Source organism: Camarhynchus parvulus, chromosome 12 (assembly GCF_901933205.1).
Source record: "Camarhynchus parvulus chromosome 12, STF_HiC, whole genome shotgun sequence".
NCBI lineage: Eukaryota > Metazoa > Chordata > Aves > Passeriformes > Thraupidae > Camarhynchus > Camarhynchus parvulus.
Genome location: NC_044582.1, coordinates 9,199,202 through 9,217,872, shown reverse-complemented (window position 1 = coordinate 9,217,872; position 18,671 = coordinate 9,199,202). Strand labels below are relative to the sequence as shown.

Genomic DNA, 18,671 nt, shown 5'->3' with positions numbered 1-18,671 from the left:
AATTAATTTTTTATCAGTGTTGAGATGCAATAGATTTGAAAGACAAAGCACTGACTGCTTTTGTAATACTGCATGTGAGAGACTTTCTAGGAAAGAGACCATATAAAAACCTCCAAAATACATCAGTTAGAGAAGAGGATTTCCTACCTAAATGATGCATCATTGCATTTATTTCTTGCACAGAAATAAAGCAACACCTGGTACAGATCTGCAACAAAGCAGACTACAGTAATGCTAGTTCCCACAGAACTGGTGAGTCCTTGTTTCAGAAAGGGTTTAGCATCTAGCAAAAGGTAAATCTACAGCAATTGTTCTCTATTTCCCTTGATTAGAAAGAAAAAGCTAACAGTCTCTCTCATATGCAGACTGTTTATTATTTTTTCTTAATAGTTATTCTTTTTTGCTTTCCCAGATAAGAAAAAGCAGGGACACTGGTGCTCACAGATGCCAGATGTAGCCTCATACAAAGAATCAGTAACCAGCCTCCTAAAACCAGACTTTGGTACTCTGGCTCCGATTTAAATAAGTTTACTTGGGCTGGATTACTTCAGAACTCACTTCTGCTCTTAAAATTAGCTAGGACTATGGGAAAGCAGTTAGAAGGAAAATATTGACTGGCATCCAGGTGGTGCAGATCTCAGCAGGGTTCTGCATCTTAAGGCTAGAGATCTTAATGCATTTTTTTCAGTGGAAAAGAGGTAATTAGAAAGCACCCTTTGGTGATTGTAATGATTTCTGAGGTCTGTAGATGGCTTTGGCTACAGCAGAAAGTGGGACAGGATTATACTGAAAGCTGAGGCAATTTGTCTCCTTCCTCACAGAAAAAAAAAAGGAGAAATAGCTTAGAAGTAAATTAAAACAAGAAGCTAGCCCTAGGAGAAGTGTCTAAGGAGAGAGGATAAAGGAAGGAGTCCTGTGGGAATGAAAGGCTCTGTCCTTCGTGCTGGTTTAGCTGCTCCTTCCCTTTGCTTCCAGCTTCTTTTAGGATTGTTGTTTATTCTTTTTAGAATGCAAAAAGGAGGAGAGAACTGAGGCTCAGTTGCTTTGCAGAGCTTCCCTGGGGAAGGGCAAATTGGGCAATGCAACTGTGGATCAGAAGCAGCTCTGGAGGGCAGATGGAAATGGCAGGGGGATAAAGCCAAAATGCAAACCAAAAGAGATGGTCTGGACAAGAACCAGTTATGGTACCAGGCCAAATGGGATGCAGCTGGGGCACTGATGCTTTAGTGGGAGCCTCTTTTGAGGCTCATAAAGGATTTCTGGGACTGAGGAGCTCTAGCTCTGTTCAGAAATTGGTCATCCCCCAAATGCCAAAAATAACCCTGGCCTGACTTAGCCAGCAGCCTGTGTTGCAACTATACCAGACTCTGCATGAGTCAGGAAGAAAGCTGTAGGAGAGGAAGGGAAAGGACAGCATTGTGTGGGCTGCCACGGGGTGAGGTGAAGAAAGCACAGTCTGCTACCACCAGTACCCAACTCTTGCTTAAACAGGTTTTTCTGGACAGGTTCAGGATTCACTTCCCCTCTGAAAAGTAGGTGGAACTGTGGGGGAGGCACTTAGAAGAAAAGTATTGGCTGGCTCAGGGTGGCACAGATCTCAGCAGGGTTTTGCATTTCCAGGCCAGAGGTGTTAACACTTTTCCTTGTGCAGAAGAGCAAGGCGACCATGTGCAAGGTGTGTTTGCTCTTACCTTGATGGGAGTGGCGACTTCTGGGCTGGCTACCACTAAAGGAGAGATTAACAGCATGCCTGAAAACTCACTGGGTCGCTCACTAGCTGTCAGAATGGAGATGGCTCCCCCCTGCAATGCAAAATAACAGCCCACAGCTTAATACAGGTGCCAACATCTTGTTTGTATAGTAATCCTGTTACTGGAAGGGGTTTAGTCCAAGCAAGCCATTACTTCTGCCCCACTGAGAGTGCAGTGGGGACAGCAAGGGAGGCTGGAGGAGTAGAAGCACTGGAAGTGTCTGGTTTTTGTGGGGGGAAGAGATCTGGTTTCTGTTCTCATGCTATAAACCCTCCTGTCACACAACTCAACTCTCCATGCAACGTCCATCAGCTCCCCAGGATGCCTTGTGTCCTCCTTACTTTAAAGGACTGAGAAGAAGAAAATGTCTGAAGTGGTAGTTCAGGTGGGACTTGAAAAATAAGTTGAGGTTTATCAGCCTGACAGACTGGCGCTGCATGGGGAAGGTGCCCTGAAGCTGGGCTTGCCCCGTGCTGTGCCACTGGTAACCCGGGCAACAGCAATGCTGCCACTGGCATGTGAAAATCATCACTAATTAATGGGAATTAAATATTCTCCTCTCCAGTGTCCCCAACCCCACAGTACTGTGCCAAGGGCCTGGCAGCAAACCCCCAGCCCATGGTCTGGAGCTAAATGAGAGCCAGGCTGAGCCATCCCGCACGAGGACGGGCTGATGGTGAGGGGTGCTGATGGGAGGGATCCCGTGGGCTTGCTTGGGAAAGTTTGCAGAGGATTAGTTGCCAAGGGAAATATTTGGTGAACTTCCACACTTCTGGAGAACCAGGGGCTTGTTAAATGGAGCAGCAGCAAGAAGCATCTCAAAGGCTTCAGTGGGAAATTGCTCCTTGTTACACGGTGGCTTTGGAGCACAGGAGCCCTTCAGAGCATGCCATGCCTTCTTATGCCAGAACACTTCTTTATCTGAGCATGGGCTGAATCCCAAAGTACTCATTCATTTTCCTTTCCTCTGGGAAGGCAGGGAGGGCAGATCAATGACATCAGTGGGAATACTGTTAGCTTGAATAAAGGGATTTGGCCCGTGCTGTCAGAATCAGGCTTCAGATCTGTTCACCAAATCAGTGCCTTTGTTTTTGCAGCCTTAATCCCCGGTACATTTTCCTGTTAGGTTGTTTAACAGAATAAGGCTACAGGGTATTTTCATTCTTCATCCCCATGCTGCTCACAAAGCCTTGGAGGGCTTAACCTCCTGGTTACTGGTTAAAATGAAAGGGGAAACCCGATGCTGCAGGGAGCTGGTGAGCCTTACCACACAGCCACGGGAGTGAATGGTCGTGTTAAAAAGCAGGCTCCTCCTTGCAAATGGCTAATTAGGGCCATGGTAGGGGTAGAAAGTTAAGGACTGTCTTTACACAAGGCAGATCTCAGGGCTGTAGCATGCTGGCAAATCAATCAGTGAATGAAATGGAAGGGAAGGCTCTTTGCAGTTTTGTTTTCCTGCTGTGGAATGAGTTGTTTCCTGCCATCCCCATGAGTAGCACCAGGCTGTGACACATGTCCTGGGTGCTGCTGGGAGGGGTAGGGGATGGTGCTTACCATGGAGTGCCCCAGGATGAGAACAGGCAGTCTGGGGTGCTCCTTCTTCATGAGATCAATGTGCTGCAAGCTGTCCCTGATGAAGACGTGGAAATCTGACACAACCATCCGATCACCCTCGCTCTGCCCGTGGCCAACTGCAGGGGAGGAGCAGAGCACACAGAGCACACAGATAAGTCACTGGAAGCACTGGTTACACTCAGAAAGGAACTGGCAGAAATAAACCTGTTGGACTGTTTTTCTGTCCTAAATTGACCTTCTCCTGCAGTCATCTCTCAACAGAAAAAGTGCTGCAGAAATGAAAACTGCACAGAGCTGTCAAGTGCCATACTGTCCATGACCTGACTTTTTAAAAAAACATCATAGAATCATAGAATGTTAAGGGATTGCAAGGGGCCTCTAAATTTGGACTTCTATTCCCCCATGTTTCTATCTGCTCTTCAAAACGAAGAGTACCAATTTACTTCTGGCAACTTCCACCATCAGGGTGGGGAAGGGCTGTCTTGCCTTGCTGATCCCAAGGTCACTGCATCCTGTGAAATGGGGATTTGCCTCAGAGATCACATGCTTTGGGTCTGGTGGCTCACCGTACAGCTGTAACTGCTGTGTAGCATCTCAGCCAGAAACAGAAAGATTCTGGACTAGATACAGTTGTTATAAACTTAATGGACCATGGACACTGCCTTTCCATGGCCTGAATGTGCACAAGCTTCACAGTCCTACTTTTTCTCATGATACCCTGCAGTGCTGGGTGGGCTGGAAACCTCCTCTGTGTGAGGTAAGGGGTCAAGGGATGGAGGTTGCAACAGCCTGCAGTGGGCAAGTATCCAGTGGCATCCTCCTCCTAAACAAGGGTTAATGCCAACTGTACCACACCTGGACACTGTTTCCTCACTCTGTGCCTGGGAATTATTTTGCCTAATGGAAGGGAAGGGGAAGATTAAAATGGGAGATGGTGAGTTGCCATGGGAACTGTGGCATCCCTGGCAGAGGTGGAGCCAGCATCACCACCAACACAGCCCCAGGCAATTTTGAGCTTGCAAAGGCTTGAGATTAATACCACCTTGGGGAAGCAGTTTGCATGCATACCTGACTACACATGCATGTTATTGCCTATCACAAATAGGATTTGTCCTTTGAAACAGCCCTTTGCTTGTTTCTGTTCCATGCAGGTTGTTAAGGAAAATTGTGAAGGGGAAAATGCATCCCACCCATACAGGTCAGGGTATAGGGGGTGTTAAACATCTCCCTCCTGCTGGGTGTCTCCTTAGGCCTTCTCCAGTGGGCACTGAGGCACATTTATAGACGCAAAGGGACAATGGCTTGTTAAAGGAGGTGAAGCTGATAATTGTTGACATGCTGGATGGTTCCCCTTGCAGTGATCAGCCAAGAAAAGCACCACTGACACAGCCGCAAAGGTAGTCAGTCACATCTGCTGGCAGTGGTCATACCAGTGGGAATCAGTAGGTCTCAACTTTCTTGTAAGCCACCCAAAAAATCACCCTGCAAATTAGGCAGAACTTCTAATAAAAATCTGGACTAAATTCACTCCATCTAGGAAAAACTGAACCTCAAACTTATTTTTTTGTCAGGTGGTCTCCATGGCTGGGTCTTTTGGCAGTGAAGGCTGCAATCAGCCACCCTGGCTGCCATAAAAACCCATACATGTCATGCTGATCAATTATAAATAAATATTACCAGTTCTACTTTCCATGCACACACTCCAATTCCTGCCAAAATATGGTGCAGCAAGCATCCTCCATGGATCAGTGACCAGAAACAAATTGAAGAGCAAATTAAAATACAAGTCATGATAATCTCCAGAAGTGAAACCATGTGTGTGGCTAGAGGAACTATTGACTTTAAACTTGTTTTTGTTACAGATGGAAAGTGAGCTTATTACATTTTTATACACATTCAGTCCACTCACTTTATGGTCCTCAAATGTGTTATCTGCCTACTATTCAACTCCAGATGTAGCAGGTTAATATCAGTTGAACAGTCCAGAGAGAGGAACATTTTCCCTAACAGAGCTCTGCACTTCAGTTTTTTATTTTCTCCAGTGCTGCCTCACTTGCTTCTAGTCTCTCCTTCTCTGCAGTGCTCAGGCAGCTGTGCAAGCAGAGACAGCAAACCCCCGTGGCCCAGGCCTGTCAATGGGCCATGACTCCTTGCTCTGGAACTGGGAGTCTTTGGCCTATTTTTGGATGAGACTGAGGGAGGTCTGGAAAGCCTCCTTGGCTCTCAGTGTGAAGAATTTCCCCTGCTCCTACCACATAACAGTGACACTGCTTATAACAGTCAAAGCAGTTATTGTGGAATCCAAGGAATACCTGTGCAATGCTGTGACAAATTCCTCTTCAAATTTTTCCAGGTTTTTTTATTAATAACTTAATGACCCCCCCTTTTAACCCCAGTTTCAAATACCAAACTCCTGTTCCCCACTCAGATGGTACAAAGCCTGAGCAGCAGTTTGTCTGCACATGTGGGACAGGAAAGCCATGCAAGTCTTTGCTTTGATACTCCCCCTGCCCCTTGCACAAGGTTAGCCAGGGGGCATTGCTAGCTCATGGTCTTTTATTTTACTATTTTCCATTCTTCCCCTCCAAGAAACCAAATTTGTTCCTCCAGTGAATGAGTATACTGCAAGTTTGAATTCCCCAGCTGACAAACTTCGGGGTGAGGAGCTAAGACCCCTTCTATTAGAGGAAAGATATTTGCACAACCAAACATCAATACAATCAAGAGTATTGATGTGTTTTTCTCTGATCTTTTGCCTTTAGAGCTATTAAGAGTGAAAGGTCAGGTTCATCCTTGATGTAAAGCTATTATCTTTGGGCTTTGCTGGGAATGAATCTGCTGTAGTGATTCCACAGTGGCAGTGGCAAAACAATGGGTGCAAGAGGAGTGGAACCACCTTCCCCTAGCAACTGGGACTACCCAGAGACTGCTCCACACCCAAGTGACACAACACCAAGGGTGACAACAGAGAAGTGTCCAAGAATCACAGCTCCATGAGTTCCTCATCCCAGCATTCTCACAGGGACCCCTGGTTTCAGCAGGGCAGTGTGAGGTGCAGTGCACAGAGCTGTGACTGCTGGTGCACATCCCCACAGCACCCAAAAGCTTTTAAATTGTTTCCCATCTATCTGTCCTCACGCCCAGCTTGTGGTTCACTGCTAGTGCTGTGTTTGTGCAGTGGCTCAGTGATCATTTCAGGTTGTGTCTACTGACCTAATTGCAGGCACCCTTTCCACGAGTCTTTAAAACTGAGAATCAAAACCACATATTTTCAAGCTGCAAGTCTAGAATTAGGAGGTTTAAGCATCCATTTCCAACCAAACACATCTCTGCAAAATAACATACTTTGCCCAATCAAAATCTGAATAAAGGCTGATCATCTGGCCCAGTATGTCACAGTTATTAAATTCTTCTCTTTATTTTCAGCATGAGCATGCTCAGACTGTGGCTCTGCCCCTGGAGTCGAGAACAACAAACAACTCAGTCAGTTCTGTCAGAGAGCATGGCTTCACAGTGTGGTTCCACCTATGATTATAGATCCTCCAGAACTACACATCTCTCTGGATAAAATAATACTGACTGCCTGCACAGGCAGACAAAGCTGAGAGTGCAGGGATGGAGTATTTGAGGGTGTGAAGTCTCTGGGGAGTCAGTTATAACCATGTAAATATGACTCTGCCAGCATAACAGACCCTGTGACCCTGGAAATACATCTACAAGCCCCTTCATTCCTCAGATCCCATATTCTCTCATGCTGTGGGGCTTGCTTTTGAAAACTACTCCAAAGCAGCCAGGCTCTTCAGCTGACATTGGCTCCCACGCCTCAAAAACAGGTTACGTCCTGTTCAGATTGGAGATATCCTGAAAAACATGTAAATAAAAACCAGTCCAACTTGACACTCCTTTCCCTTCATTGAAAGCCAAATGGGAACTGCCTGAAGAAATGAGCAGCCCAGCTCTGGGCTTGTTGGGCAGACTCAGTCTGATCAGGGGACCTGGGCTGGGTCTCCACCAGCACGATGCTTTTTTGCTGGGGCTGTGGAGCCACATCAGAGCTGAAGAAATCCATCCTTAAATGCAGTAAAGGAGAGCAGCAGAGTATTAGGCAGAGACGAGAGCTTGGCAGAACCTGCCCCTGCTCACTGTGGGAGCCTCAGCCCTCAGAGGCACCCTGGGGATGGTGAGTGTGGCAGCACGCCCTGCCCACCCTCAGACACCTGCTCTGGTGCTGTTCTAAACACTAACTTTTACAGAAGCCACACACCATGCATATTTGTTTCTCTTTCCAAGTGCTCAACCCTCCTGACAAAAGTGGAGCCCGACCCTGGGTGCTCAGCAAGGACTGAATTGGCCCTCTGACCTTCAGCAGGAACACTTTGCTATGGAAAATGAGGGGATGGGAATGCAGGTCAAATGTTGAGTTCAGCTATGGTGCTGTAAATTCACCAATTTCAGGGCAGCTCCTTAAAGCTTACAGTCATGGGAAAGCAGAAATTATGCACCATGTTGTTTTTTCAGCCTTTGCCCCCTATTTATTATGGAAAAGCCATAAAACAAAGACAGAGGACAGGAGAAATCTGCCTAGGGAACAGTAATTTTTCAGGAAGAATTTGTATCTTGGCTTTTCACATATTTTGGTGTTTCCAGCTTTGGGGGAAAGGGGATGGTTTGGATCCATTTTTATTGCAGTGAGAACACCACCACTGTAGGATGAGATGTTCTCCCCTGCCAGCCGATGGTAGAAACAATCAAGAGGAATGCAGAGCTTGACTCCTGCCTCAGGATTCATCAATACTGTCTGTTTTCCTCTCTAGAGGTATAACTCCAAGATTTTAGAGTGGGTGAATCAGGAACAGGCAGAGCCAGGGGTTAGGTCAGGAATTCCAGGCTAACCACTCTCTCAGCACAGAACGTTTTGAATTGCAATGGTACTAACAGAGGAGTGTCAGGAGTTTTCAGTTGTTAAAGGTGAGAAGTGCCACCACTGTGAATTCAATGATTCCCAGAAACAGCTGAGGAGCAGCTCTGGTACCTCAGAGCCTCACAGTGGAAAGAAATGTCTTAGTGATGGCAGAGGGGCCATCATTAGCAAGGCTTGGTGCTGGAGCGTTTGATTTAATAACCTGGAGCATGATGTGAGTCAATTCCCAAAGGGCTGTTGTAGGCCAGAAAAGGTGATTTTGCTGCTTTAGCACTGGCACTGCCACAGCAGTGGGCAGCAGGCTGTGGTGTGCAGCAGAAGGATTTGTGTTAGAGCCCACAGCCAAGATCAGGCTGATCCTCTTCTTTTACTGCCTTGTTCATCAATAAGCTTGTTGGAATCTGATAGGTTCATTTGAAGCAAATGCCCAAATGGCTTTTTGAAAAGAAGCCATTTTGTGTTTATTAGCTTTTGGAAAGATTTTTTTTTTTCCTGAAGTCCTCTGCTTCTATTTTCTGCCCAAAATTGAAGATGGAATGGACATCTCACCAGTGTTGGACACTGTCACATGTGGGAAGGGGAGCCTACCTCACCCTTTTTTGTTCTCACCCCACCACAGGCCATGCTGCTGGTAAGAGACATGAGCATAGTTGTATCCTGCTTGCTGTCTGGTTTAGGGAATAAAACACATAATTAGAAATTCTCATGGATGCTTTCCCTCTGCAGGTGACTCACGCAGAGGAACAATGCTGGGTCTGGAGCCCACAGGAGGGAGATGCCAGTGACAGAAATGTGGATGGTTCTCCTGGTGCACAAGATGTAATGTGCCAGCCTAAACCCTCACCCACGATCTCCCTGAGCCTGCAGCTGCTTGCTCAGGTGGGCACCTCACTGTGATGGCCCCAACCTATCCTGAGGCCCCAGGGCCATGGGAAAGCACCACTTCAGCAGCTCATTTTATATCTAAACCCCACAGACAGGGAGACAGCAGCCCTTGCCTGCCTCTGCCCTTTACAAAATACATTCAGACTTGGAGATAAAACTTAGAGCACAAGATGCAGCAGATACAATTTCCCAGAGTGTTTCAGCTTTAGCAGCCAGTGCAGCAGTTAATGAAGCGTGTCACAAGGCTTTGCAGCTGATGCTTGTATTTATGAGCTCTACTGAAACTCCTCTGAGCAGGGAATGCTTCTTTAAATTTTTTCCTTTTTTACCAGCACTTGTACAGCACCAGCACCACAGGGCATCACCAGAGACCTTGGTCCAAGGTACAGCAAGATTTAAAAGCAATAATTAACTCCAAACCGAGGCTATAAGGCAGCATGGTTTTGCAGAGGAGGAGTTTGGAGAAAGCACATAAATGGAGAATTTGGGGGACACAATACACAAAGCAACACAGCAAATGTTATGTGAAGCCTTGATTTTCTGCTTGGTGACTTTTTAAGGTTTAATGAAAAAATTATTAATGAAATAGTAAACACTTCAAATTGTCATAACAGTTCACTACTTAAAAAACTATACTTGTTTTGTAATGATTTAAGTACACATCTTTTTCATCAAGTGAGCAAAGCTCATTAATTAAACATACTGAATTTCAAAGCTCTCAATGTTTAATTATTTGTTTGACAAGCAGTACATCTAATCCACCATTCAGACACACAAACAACTAAAACAACAGGAAGAATCTTCAAAGCAGGACAATCAACATCTGGAAAAGTCAGCAGACTGTGCCTGTATTGTCAGTAACACATAAAGCAAATGTTCCACTGGCAGAACAAATACACAGAGGAAGCACCTCAGAGATCATCCTGCTGATTCCTGCTCAACAAAGCATCTTTCTTGCCCTCAGAACAGACTTATCACAGTAAGGGAGCTTGTTTCTGTTTGATTTCCCCAGTCTTCAACCAAACCAAGTCTGATGCACAGAGGGCACTAGGAAATTTCTGCCCTCCATCTGTACCTACTCCTCCTTTTGCTGCATGTGGAGAGCTTTGGCACCAGGACAGAGACACATGAGCCACAAGAGAGCAGGGTAAGCTCTCCTGGGATTTAGGACACAGGTCATGCTCCCTTGACTCTGATCAAGCTGCCCTCTGGGTCAGCTGCTGTGCTTATTTTACCTTGGAGCTGAATGTCTCAGGGTCCACCTGACTGAGCCTCAGCTGTGCACTCATCCTCTCCCACAGCTCTGGTTTCCACGGAACAAAGACCAGTTTGACACAAGCCTGTGGTCTTTCCCAGGAAGATTTCTTTCACATCAGATGGGAGCCATTAGGAACTAAAAGGAGAAGACTCTCTCTCACCACCGCTTCCACTTTTATGTTCTTTGAGAACCTGAAATACAGCTCAACATATGCTTACCCTTACCAACATCTGGGTAATCCTGGGCACCCCTTCTTGAGCACCTCCAGCAGAGAAGCAGTGAACACACTGGGTTTTCCCACACAGGCACATTATACAACCACTAGATATGGTACCCAATAGAAGTACCTCTTCCCCTGGGTGTTTTATGTATGAAGCATGTAACTAAGAACTACCGGTGGATTCTGCCTCACTCTGACCAAAAAAGAGCCTTGTCCTGAAGGCACAAATCCATCAGCTTCCCTCTTCCTTTCCAAGGTTAGGAAAATAATTTTCCTTTCAGCATTTGCTGGGTAGTTTTTATTCACTTGCCTCACACAAAGAGTGCAGCAAACTGAAAGCATTCTCCTCCCACATCAGAGACACATTTGCAGAGATGAGATATTTTTAGAATAGTGCACACAGAGATATATTGTTTGTTGTCTTGGTTAGGGAAAAAAAGCAACAGTCAATTTTCTATACTAAAATTATTTGTGCCTTATTGCTAGGGAGCAGACAACCAGTCATCTTGCTAAAGCCATTTGAGATCTTTTCTGTACTCCAGAGATGACAAACAAAATGACCTGGTATGTATCAGAGCAGTCGTTAATTCTGGCTAACAAGGCAAACTGTTTCTGTCAATGTTGAGAGCCAATTCTTCCCTAATGGATACAAACATGGTTCTTTTGGCTTTAGAAGACTTGCCCATTTCTAATGCAGTTGCTGAATTTGGCTCTGAACTGCAGTTCCTTAAAAGTCTTCCTGGAACATTATGTTGCTCATGCAAACATGATGAAAAAACCCATCTGAGTGTTTGTGTTGCAAAAGAAGGAGCTGTATTTACAAACAGCAGTCACTGTGGCCAGGCTAGAAACCTGTGTCTCCTTCATCATGAGATGAAGGGGCCAAGGCAGTATGAAAACCTGCACATGTCATGGTCATGTCCCACACTTCCCACACTGCCTGCAGTGGGGCAGCTTTGTCATCCCTGTCACAAAATCAGGAAGCTGCTGTGGCGTGGCTGGTGAAGGCAAGGTCCATGAAAGAGGAATATGGAGCCCACATCCTCTTCCACAAAGCACACTCACAACAGTATTCCACTTTCTTCCTCAGGCCCTTCTGCAGTGCCACCTCCCAAGCCAGCCCTTAAGAACATAAAAGCAGAAGACAGCTGGCAGAAAAATCCTTTCCTACCAGGCTGCTGGGATCAATGGTTTGAAAACATTGCACAAAGCCCAGTGTGGATGGCTGAGTAGCTGTTAAGCTCCTCTGCAAAAGAGTTTCTTTTGCTGATGAATGAAATTATTCCTGTCTAATCTCTTCTCCTATGGGATGAAGATGACAACACAATATAAGTTATATAACCAGCAAAGCACAACTTACAGTGTCTCTAAGGAGTCAGAGACACTAACTAATCAAGCACTAAGGGATTTTATTTAGGGCCTATTATAATTTTTATAAGGCACTATAATTTTTAACTGTTATTCTTGCAGTTTTGCATTGAGATTTTGCTCTCTTTCATGAGGAGCACATATTTCCTGAAGAATTGGTGAGGTGACTTTATTTAGTATTGGAATTTGTCTTCAAAGGCTTATTTTGGCATGACATAGAACCAATGTCAATGCCCAGAACCACAGAAAAAATGCATGGACTTTGCTGGAGTTAATCCAGGGTCTCACAAGTTCATTTGATCTATATGCTGCTGATCTAAGAGCAGAGAAGAGCTTTTATTCTGCTCTCCACATAGGACTTGAGATATCACTAATGGTAGCTAGAGTTTCACCTTCAGTGGAAGAGGCAAGCAGCCAAGGGATCTCTCCCTTGGTATTTTATTTTAGCTTTAACAAATATATAATTTTCTTCTCTTGTTTCAATCCCAAAAATTAAAAAAAGAAGCGCAAGTTGTACTTTTTCCTAGCTGAAAACAAGGATGAAAATCTAATTGCATTAACTTTCTGTTATGCAGTTTTAAAACAGCTGGGACACCAATTCAAAATGTCAGGATTTTCAATGAAAAAGAAAATTTTTGGAGTGCTGGAGTGGAGCTGCACACTCCCCTTCCCCTTCCCTGCCCATTTATTCCAAAGCATGTGTGCTGCCTCTCCAACATGCACATGCTGCTAACTCCTAAATGACAGCTTGTTCAACTAGAAAACATTTCCACTTCTTTCCTTAACAAACTGCAAAATCCAGATGTGAGCCTTGCGTAGCTCTGTGCTCAACCAACAATCAAATCAATTAATTTTGGGAAAGACAGACCCAATTCTTCCCTGCCTACAGTAGCTTGGGCACCACAAAGAAAAGAAGATGAAAGCTGGATCATGTAAGAGCTCCCTTCATGCTGCTGAGGAATGTCTTGGGAGATGGACACAGCTTCCTTTCAAGCTCCCTTCAAAAGGTTCCTCTCCATGCAGACCACCCATTGGGGACCCACATCAATAACAACAACAACAACAAAAAGAATTTAAAAGACCCATTTTTCATCCAATTTATTTACATGTTAAAATAAACACGAGTTCCCATCTAGAGCAAGGGCTCCCAGTGGGTTCTGTTTAGTCTGTGAGATTCTTGGCACCAGAGAACAGCATTTCTCTATTCCAAAGCAATCTTGGCACAGAATTGTTGGTTATATAATTTTTTTAAGCAACTGGCAAATGAATAATGATGTCTCTAAAAAGAGTGACTCGTGTTCTAGGATACCAGTAAGGTGTTTTACCAATTAATCTGCCAAAAGGTCATTAACAAACCTGAGATCTCAAGACCCTTCATTCAGGGTCAGCTCTCTCCATGGGTTGCACTTCCAGTTCTCAATCACCCTGTCCAAAGGGAGCTTTCTCACAGAGTTAAAAAGATTTTTGCTTCTCACTTCACTCCTTCCTATTGCCACATGGCAGTGCCACCTCATTAGATGGGATTTGTCCCTGCTCCTGACAAGGCACGAAGGAAATACCACTCTCCCAGAGCCAATAGCTTTTTATACCCACTTTGCACAAGCTCAATGGGTGAGCAGCAGGTGGATTATTTGAAATAAGGGCAGGCTTTTTAAATTTTTTTTTAAGAAGGGTATCTCTGCACAGAGCCGTAGCTCACTCAAACTCTAACAGATCTGGGAGCAACACAATTAAGGAAAAAACCTCCTGATGAAGCTGGCCTGGCAGGGAGCATTCCTGGGTGGGTCAAGCCTGCCCAGTGTGCCAGAGCACAAATGCTGCCAGTTGGCTCATGGCTGGGTGGCATTTAGATGGTGCACGGGGGAAGTCACGGGGAGGTGGCAGGGCAGAAAATAGCTTCCCTAAATCTGTCTTGCAGCAAAGCTGTTGTCCTTTCCTGGTAGAGGTTGATTTCAAAGTTAGTGTTGTGGTTGTTTTTTACCACTTCATACCCTTTTCTCTGTATCTTTCCCCACTGCAACTCTGAAATTCTCCTCACTATATATATATTTACCAAAAAAACAGGATCAAACAGGCAGGTTATTGCTTTCTGTGCTCTATTACTCATTTCAAGCCATGGCTGGGTGACAGTAGGCAATGAATCCTGGCTGGCAGGTCTAGAGTTCAGTAAACAATGCACAGATACAAGTGTTGAGCTATTGAAGGTTACAGACCCAAATGCTGGTTTTGGGCTGCGAGAGCTACTTCACCATCAGCCAGCAAGGGTGTATTTGCAGCTCTGGGAGAGCTCTCTACAAAATCTGGGCAGGAGAGGTGCAAGGTGCATGAGAAGGCACAGGGCTGTAGCCAAAAGTGCAGGTGGTATCAGGCAGGGTCAGTTCACAAGCGTCCTCTGCCTCCTCTCCCTCCCCCAGCCCTCTGCTGAGCTGAGCATGAACTTGGCACCACCACGGGTCAGGCTGCCTGCTCTGCAGCATTCGAAAAACTGCCAGGATCTGTCAGCAGGCTTTGTCTTGGATAAATTCAGAACCAGAAAATAAATGTAGCATGGAGAATGTCAATTTTAAGAGATCTGGGTTGAGAGCATTAGTCTTTGTACCATCTACAATTCAGCACTTTTTTTTTTAACTTTATTTTGGTAGCTAAGCAAGAATTCTCAGATTAGAGAGTACTGCCAAGCCCTGAATAAATCCCAGCATTAGAGATGCTGTGGGTATAACAGCTCTCCCCATGAACTGAATCTGCAGACAGTATCTTCAGAGACATTAACCCTCGAGTGCCACAGGACAGGCTCTGCAGCATCAGTTTTGATGATCTGGGAAATCTCACCTTGTGGTTAGAACAGGTTTCTCCTATTCATGGAGCAATACTGATGAAGGGTGGAGTAAAGCACAGGCTTAGAATAACTTAGAATGGCTGATACAGTAACTTTCCTGCATTGTTGGTGAAGTGGTCAAGTTTCCAGGTGGAATCCTGAATTCAACCAAAGGATGTGTAACTACCAAACTAGTCAAGCAGCTTGTAATTATCTGACATCTGATTGGTTTTTTCCCCCTCCACAGCCCATTGCTTAGCAGCTCTGAAAGCACCTGCTCAGAATTTGGGTAGAAGGAAAAGCTATACAGGTGCAATTTAACCGTTCTTATTTTTCTGCCTCATCCCTTTCAATATTGGTGAGATATTTTATTTTAAGTTGCTCTATTCACTGGCTGAATCTTCCTCTCAGCCTGTGAAGAACCATTCACAGTGATGGCTTTGCATTCTTGGAGCTCAGGGCTCAGCTGCACGCTCCCTGGAAGTGGGTCAGCATCACATTCAGATGTTTTCATGAATAACCTGAGATACACTGAGGTGAAGTGTCATTCCTGAGAGCCAAGCCAAACCTGGGGCAGAGCCAAGTGGCAGTTTCCAAACACCTTCTTGCACAGCCTACTACAGTGCTACAGAATGAGCCACATCCTGGTCTGAGTCACACAGGATTGATCAATGGGGAGGGAACCTGCAAGAGACATCCACAGCTAGAACTGCAGCACTGCTGGAACATAACACAGGCCAGATTAAAGTGATGTGAAACCCAGGGAAGTCTTCAGAAATATAAGCAAAAGAGCTTTTCTAGTGTAGGTCACTAAAATTTGGCCACAGCTGGCACAGACAGGACATGCTGCCATCTGAGCACTGGCTGGTACTTACAGAAATGGGCTGATGAGTCCTTATTTGATGTCTTAGTACATTATGGAACCAAAATCCCCCCATAGCAGTTCTCCCTCACTGCCAGAATGCACAGAAGACTTCAAAGTGAACTTCACACACATCTTCAGGTAAAACTTCTTCCAGGTGGCCTTGGGTTTTGTAAGATCTTTTGCAATCCTCATTTTGTTATTCTGAAGAAGGCTCAAGGCCAAAAGGAGTGTTACTGGGAGGCTGGAGAATCTCATCTGGGTTGCAGAATGAACCAGAGGTTAACCAGATGTTTTGCTTTGCTTTACCAATGGCCTCCGAAGTGAAGAGGATTACACTGCCAGAGGCTTTCAATTATCAAGGTTAACTTCCTAAAATTCTGAAATAATTTTCCCAAAGCACCAGCTATGATTGTATAGCTCCCTATGCACTTTAAATGCTAAAATGATATTTTATTCTCTAAATAATAGTTCAAGATATCCAAGTTTTTTACTAAAATAGGAAAAAAGCCTTAAAACCTATGAGTCAAATCCTAGTCCTACTGAAGTTAGTGGCATTTAGCTACTGCCTTCAGAGGATGCAAGCATGTATTCTGTGTGCAGCAGCACAGAAGCAATTAAGGCTCAAGCAACTAAGAAATAAATCCCCAAACGACATAAGAATCACATGATAAACTTGGCTTTAAGTTAGAGGCATTCTGAAAGAAATGGGAGGCTGCTGGGCTGAGCTGGCACACAGGGACTGGCACCACCCCTGGAGGAGAGGGGGGCAAATCTGATCCCTCAGCTGATGTCTCAAAGAGGAAAGGAGAGGCAGAACCAGGAAGGGGCCATGGGATGTGTGGTACAGAAGTGAAAGACATCAGCTAATGACAGCAGTTTATGTTATTAATGCTCTGCCAGGCTCCCCAGACAACCAAAGGAGAAAGGCTCTGAACTAACATGTTGTGGGTAACTATGGATGGAGAAGAGAAAAACATTGGCATCCAGCCCTAATGTGGGCAGGAATACACTGGGACAAAAAATGAAGATCTTCAAAGAGTCACAGGGGCGAGAGCCTGGAACAGCCTGCTCAGCAGCAACAGTGTGTGCTGGCAATTAAACTTGGTTAAAAACTGATCTTTGACCACTTGTGAAGAAGACAGAGGATGCTGTTTGCAAGAACAAATGCCTAGATAATGCAAGGAGTGTCTTTCTGCCCCTGCTGCTAACAGGAGTATGTCTTATTAATAAAATGAATGCCCTGTTTTAACATTCAAAATGAAAGTGCAATAGGAGAAGCACTATTAAATTAAATCCACCAGACACTGCAGAACCAAATCTGTTTCTCTGCAACACTTGAACTTATTGAAGAGGGAAGAACCTGAATATGTGAATGAACAAAGGATTAATTTTCCTATTGTTCACTAATTATTTTCCTTCTGGGGCTTGTTGCTGCAATATGCACTCCTTTGGAGGCACTGATAGAGAACATTCTGTTTTTTAAAAAAAGCTCTACATATTTTGTTATTTAAAAAATTACTATTAGTTTTAGGACTTCTGAGAGTCCCTCAGAAGTTCCACTCACAGTCTGTAACAAATAGAGCTACTCCCAGGAAAATCAGCAGGGAGAAAATCCACCAGCTGGAATCAGAAATTCCAGCTCTGGAACAACATGCCACACTTTATGAATGAACAAATAAACAAACAATGAACACTGGAACTGCAAATTATGAAAAGCAGTATATGGGCTGCTTCTGCATCTTTATTTTGTCAAGTGGAGCTCTGGAACTCAAGAGCTTGGCCATGAAGGAACAGGAAGCTGTAGGAGGCTGATGCCTAGAAGGAGCCTGGAGCTGGTTTAGACCCTGCACCAGCTCCTGGCATTTCACACTGTGCCAACACACACAGTGTGGTAGGTTTGCCTGGAGGAGGCCAAGGGAGTCTGTTAATAGCAAGTCTTGGTGAAAAATAGGCTGAGTGTCACAGTTTTGATCAAAACACACAAATAAATGCAACTTAAGTGAGGTTTCCTGTGACTTCAGAAGGAGGTTATAAGGAAAAACCATTCTCTTATTGGAAGTTTTGGAAAGTTTTGTTGCTTTAGTGAATCATTTCCCCTATGATGGTTCTATGACTGTTTCCCCTATGATACTATGACTGTTCAGTTCAGCAGGAAGGATTTTATTCTCAGTTTCCAATGTAGGCAGGGCACAAAGAGCATTAAAAATGAAGACAAAATTAAAATTGCAGGTTCAGGCCATTTTTGACTGGTTATGTGTTTTATTTCTCTTTGTAAATCTGCCTGTCCTTTGCCTTTGTTCATGCAAATAAGAGCTCTCTTTGCACACCCCACTCCTTAATAAGGCTCTTCTCCAGGTTAGAGCTGAAACAGGCACTAATTTGAGCTGGACTAATCTGAGCTGGACTGTGCTCCTTTGACTCGTGTTATCTATCTAAAAAGGTACTGAAAGAATCCAAATAATGGTTTAATCCAACTGGAGTTATATAAACAAAGTATGTTTTTTCCCTTTAATTTTCAAAGGGTGTTCAGTAACTTGGAACAGTCATTTGTAACTCAATTGGATGACAAAGCCCACACCTGTATGAAGATACACTTGTAGGTGAGGAATCAACAGTAATTAGCTTCTGAAACTTCATCCAAATAACACATCTGAAAAACAATAGGATAGCTAAGCACATTAATGAAATGCTGTTGCTATGGAAAAATTGTTCCTGTAAAGGTGGAAATAAACGTGCTTTCTTTTCCTCATAGTGCAACAATGGCAAAAAGCCTCTCCTTGAAGACTAAGCTGGTTTTAACCATAGGTACTATTAAAGTCTGCTTTTAAGAAAGTAGTTTTTTTCACCCATTTCAAAACCCTCTATGTTTTATTTTTAGAAGCAACATCCCAAATACTAGCAGCTAGAATGCTCTTTAGTTCACAAAAAATAATTGATGCTGGGACATACAGTGATTACCTAGTTCAAGCCCCTCCTCAAAGTGTTTCCCATTCAACCAGGTTTTCCAGGGCCT

General features: G+C 44.5%; 1 protein-coding gene across 2 annotated transcripts in view; it reads right to left on the bottom strand.

Moving 5' to 3' along the window:
• Window positions 1-18,671, bottom strand: part of MGLL (monoglyceride lipase) — a 58,803-nt gene that overhangs the window by 9,488 nt on the left and 30,644 nt on the right. For both annotated transcript variants that reach the window (XM_030956928.1, XM_030956927.1), the window contains exons 4-5: window positions 3,306-3,442; window positions 1,692-1,802 (exon numbers count right to left, since the gene is read on the bottom strand). In XM_030956928.1, the coding sequence (XP_030812788.1) occupies window positions 1,692-1,802; window positions 3,306-3,442 (248 nt within the window). The remainder of the gene's footprint in view (window positions 1-1,691; window positions 1,803-3,305; window positions 3,443-18,671) is intronic.